Source organism: Ruditapes philippinarum, unplaced genomic scaffold (assembly GCF_026571515.1).
Source record: "Ruditapes philippinarum isolate M1 unplaced genomic scaffold, ASM2657151v2 ctg15118_1_1_1_1, whole genome shotgun sequence".
Classification (NCBI taxonomy): Eukaryota; Metazoa; Mollusca; class Bivalvia; order Venerida; family Veneridae; genus Ruditapes; species Ruditapes philippinarum.
Genome location: NW_026854937.1, coordinates 29,226 through 34,413, shown reverse-complemented (window position 1 = coordinate 34,413; position 5,188 = coordinate 29,226). Strand labels below are relative to the sequence as shown.

At 30.2% G+C, this 5,188-nt stretch overlaps 1 protein-coding gene across 1 annotated transcript; it reads left to right on the top strand.

Moving 5' to 3' along the window:
* The first annotated feature begins 213 nt into the window (after positions 1-213).
* Positions 214-4,945, top strand: LOC132741533 (sulfotransferase 1C4-like). Its single transcript, XM_060729725.1, has 4 exons — positions 214-541; positions 1,164-1,264; positions 3,957-4,134; positions 4,377-4,945. Exons 1-4 carry the CDS (start codon positions 244-246, stop codon positions 4,487-4,489), a joined length of 690 nt encoding a protein of 229 aa, XP_060585708.1. The 5' UTR covers positions 214-243; the 3' UTR covers positions 4,490-4,945.
* The last annotated feature ends 243 nt before the right edge of the window (positions 4,946-5,188 follow it).

The window sequence follows — 5,188 nt, the reverse complement described above, 5'->3', positions numbered from 1 at the left end:
TATGCGACGAAACACAATATTTTATTACGTGTAGAACAATTTATTATCTACTATATGAAGATAAGTTACACTCACACTTTTTACCAGTATCCGTAAAATTAATATTTATCTTGAGGTTTGTTGTAACGTATGGTACTATATTCTATAATTGGAATTTCAGACATTTCATTATAGACAAAACGTTACCGTACTAAAATTAAATCATACTTTTCAGGCACGCACTGGGTATGGGAAATTTTAGTTATGCTGGTTAAAGGCACTGCTGAGTACGAAACCAAAAAGAAGGTAGCAGCTTTTCTGGATTTCAGGGCACCGGAAACAATAAATGAACTTCCGTCCCCAAGAGTTTTAAACTGCCATTACCCTTTTAAACTTATACCGAGGCAAATGTTACAGAAAGGAACAAAAATTGTTCATGTGATGAGGAATCCAAAGGACGCCTTTGTTTCATTTTATCATCACATGCAATCAATGAATAAGGGAGCGTTAGCAAAGAGTTTCGAAGAGTTCCTCCCTTTGATGCTTGGGGACTATGGTTTTTGTAAGTTTAAACTACTAGTATACTAGTGTTGTGTAATATACGAGGGACAAATTGATCAATAAACATTGCAACGTTTAAAATTCATATATTCTTTCAAGATCCTGTTACTCAATTTTTTATGGTTTTATATCATAGATATGATGCTCAAATGAAGATTTATCAATATTGTAAGTTCCAAAAATCATTATTTGTAAAGATATTACCGAATTTACATTACATACTTACATAAAGGCAGGTAATAAGAAATTTATTTTCTATAAAGTCTTAATAAAAAATGAATGTATATACGAGTAGTTTGATGATTGATAGGTAGGTACTCGCACAACAAATTACAATACTATTGAATGACAATTGTTATTACAAATTTATATAAAATGTTCAGACAACCCTCATATAGATCACCATGGAATTAAATTATTTTTTAAATATTTATTAACTATAGACGAATATAAACTCCATTATGAGAGATAAGAACATAATAGACTTTTATTTGCTATGTTGCTTAAAAATATATACCTGGAACTGGAAAAAATAAGACTTGAACGCCGCCCTTCCTTATTGATCTTGTTTTTAATATTTCAGTAATCAAAAAAGTATCTTAAACCAGATTCGTATATTTTAGACATGTTTTATCCTTGGTTCAAGTATGTCAAAGAATGGGAAAGGTTTTCTAAACAACACCCAGAGCAGATTATTAATCTTTACTATGAAGATATTAAAGAGGTAATTTGTTTAACTTTTTCCCTTATATAAGCGTGTTTCGAAGGCTTTTTTGCCCCCCCCCCTTTTTGTGATGGCTCAAACAGTGAAAAATGCCCTATTTAGGCCCCAAACGGTAAGAAAATTTTGGACATGTGACAGGCTAAAAATGGCCTCATGTCGATCTTAGGGTAACTAGGAACCGACACTGAAAAGCCTTTTACTCTAACTCAATTCATTGAGAAGTTGCAGCACTTTGAAATCAGTTTTGATGGAAAAAGCAATGCAAAATAGGGATATTTCGAGACGTCCCCCCGTTGCCATGGTAACAGGAAATTTACGATTGATCATGCTTATACTTATACTTCAAGCATTTTTGGTTGCAAACTTTTGTGTCAATAATGTGGCATGCATATTTTTAGCGAGGAATAACTTATCTTTTTTTTTTTTAAATAATTAGCAATATTAAGGCAATTATACCCGTTCATCTATATATATATATATATATATATATATATATATATATATATATATATATATATATATATATATATATATATATATATATATATATATATATATACAAATTGTGATTGCGTGCAGATATATCCTTACACAGGGTCTTTCAAATAGATATAAAACACAATATGCTAAATTGAAGTTCAGTTGTGTTTATCTTCATCATTTTTTCTCCTCGATATACTTCTTTTCTTTTTACATAGTCTTAGGACTTTTTTTTATCTTGGCATGACTAACAGTAAAGGAAAAGAAGAGAAAAATAGCAACAAACAGCTTTCATTATTGTTCTTTTTTTGAGATTTGAAATAAATTTGATTATATAGTAGATACAAACTATATTAACATTGACACAAGGGCATTATTCACATGTTTCTTTAAATTGTTCCTTATTATTGACCAATCGAAACATCTTCCAAATTCCCTAACTCGAACAATGACTTTAAGTAGTTTTGTCACATATCAGTCAATGTAAATTACCAATCGTATATCAGTTATATTATGATCTAATAGTCAAAATAATTTTTAGAATACCAATTGACATATATGATATGTACATCAAATCCGAAATATTGTAAACAAGCATGTCATTTTAACTTTTGGTTTATAAGTACATTTACATACTTTATGTCTAAAGCAACTGCTGATCTTTACATACGAAACAAACAAAATAACATTTATTGTGGTTTTGATAAACTTTGGAAATTTTGCCGAGTAACATCGTATGTGTGCACATGTCCTTATGTTTATGATGAAAATAATTCACTTACATACAGCAGTACTCTCACATACGTTTTTTTTGTATGTAGTTTTCATTTGCATTTTACATATGATGACATATTTTAGAATTGAAGTATCAATAAATATTTTTCTTCTATGTGCTATTATTTTGTTTGCAGGCTTTTACTGATGATTATATTATTGAACTGAGAACCCTGTAATTTGAAACATAAAGTGCATACTTTTGAAAAAGAAGAAGGTATAAATAACATTTATAACAAAAACAAGTAAAAGAACATAAATGTCAATAATTGCCATTGAAAATAGGTTAATAAATATAAACTACTACAATCCTTTTGCAAAGTTTTACTATGGATTTCAATAGAATAAGAATAAGTTTGCAACCAAAAATGCTTGAAGTATAAGTCTGCAACCAAAATGTGCTTGGAGAAAAACCGACCAGAACAGTCACATGTCAAATTTCAAAATATCTACATGATCAGTTTATATCTTCAATAACTTCGTCAAAACAGAATCTAGGATGCTGAAACCTTAAACCGAGTGTGGTATATAAATTGCATTATTGAATAGACATACTAATGAACTTCAAAATAACAAAAAAAAAACCACTTGCCTGGCAAAAATTCGTTCACCCGTTTCAAAAAATCACGCCGTGTTTGCCATTTTGTCAAGTTTGCAACCAATACGCTCGCTTGAACCAAGTGTGCAACCACTTCACGTCATGCCCCTTGGTTACAGAGGTTATGGTCTAGTCAACATTTGTGCCAAGTTTCATCAGTATTGAAGCATTTTTCATAGTTTCATAGCAGTTTGAACTTGTTACAGGAGGCTTTTCAATGAAAACGACCATTTTTCGCAATTAGACTAAATATGCTCATGGGGTAAAAGGTTAAATGTTAAAGTTAGTCCATGAAATATGCAACACTTTCCTTCTTTTTTTAAGAAATGATAGGTGTATAACAGCAAGGGCACGTTAGGTTTATTAGGCTGTGCTTAAGATGCTTAGTTGCTTCATTGCTTTCAACTACACACCAGTAAATAGTTTAATATATGTGTGTCTACCAAATACTTCGACATACTTGATCAGTTATTCAATTGTTTAAGCTTTGAAAATGCATACTTTTTAAGTCTGTGCCAAGGGATTTCAAAATTACTCTCACTGTTATCTAGAAACTGTAGTTGTCGGTAACTAATTTAGACAGTCCTTGTCTTCTGCTTCTTTATATTATCACGGTATGTGTGTATGTGTGTGACAGAATTTCAATTTATAATGTTGTATACTCAACTCTAGATATGCATATATTTGCATTGTTATTCTGTTCTTTTACCCAATCTAAGATTGTATCGTGTTAAATTAAGGTAAATGTAACTTTGAAATTATTAGAAGTGGAATGGACCAGGCTAGTTTTAGTTGGTTTTCATAGAAACTGAATTAGCAGATTCTTTTTAATTCTTACAGGATCCTGTGAGAGAAATAAAAAAGATAAATGAGTTTCTTGGTACGGGAAGAGACGAGGTCTTAATACAAAAGATTGCTGAATCCTGTGACTTCAGAAACCTGAAAAAGGCTGATGCAGAAATTAAAGTACACGAACATATGTTACATAGTTCGGATATGCCAGTGATTTACAGAAAAGGTAAGATTAATATATAGACTGGTCATGTCGTTCATGATAAATATAAAGGGCTTTCATTACATTTGCTACATATCTCATCATAACGTTATTAAAGAAGAACCTAATTAGTGTGCTTGTTTATGCAGATAGGTTCTACATTGTTACAGTCAATATCACCGGTAATATTTGCTGCATAAAAATAGGCTTTTTAATTGAAGTATAGCTTCATTAATGATATGAAGAAAATAAATCCTATTTTCCAGGTGATGTTGGAGACTGGAAAAATCAATTCACAGTGGCACAGAATGATCATATGAACGAATGGCTGGAAGAAAACTTGCTGGATACCAATCTTAAATTCAGATACTCGCTGTGAAAGTTGAAACAAATTTAAGGGGAAAATACTTACATTTCTTTGTAGCCTGTATCACTATAATCAGATAACTTCAGATTATTATATGTACATGTGTTAAAAAAGGTGGACTATTCTTGAAACAATAAAAAAATTCGCCCCTCGGACATAGAAAAATAAATAATAAAAAACACATTAAATATATAATGTTATTGATGTTTATACTAAACGTTTTTCGTTTTTATAAACTATAGGAATGATTTTAATACCCATCTCTAACACTAGTAAATGTTTGATTTAATTTTAACTAATTTTGTCTCATACTTTGACTATGTGATATTTTTTCAAATTGGTTTATCTTGTATGTGCACAAGATGTAACATAGATTGAGTAACCAGCCTTTTTATTATAAAATCATAATAAGAACAAAACATGTGACATAAAGTAAAAATGTGTACTTCAATATATTCATTATCAATGTTTGTTTGTGCGTGTGTTTTCTTTTGTTTTCATTTTTTTGATAATTCTACTAAATTTAATTACATTGGTTGAAAAAGGTTTCCATACATAATTATATGGTTCACCCTCATGGTAGAAAATGTCTTTACAAACATTGAAGCACTTGTACAAGAATGTTATTTTAAACCTCCATGTCTTGATAAAATGAGCTGTTCTAAAGCGTTAATGGTATGGCCAATATATGAAAACTAAGCAATTTTAGTT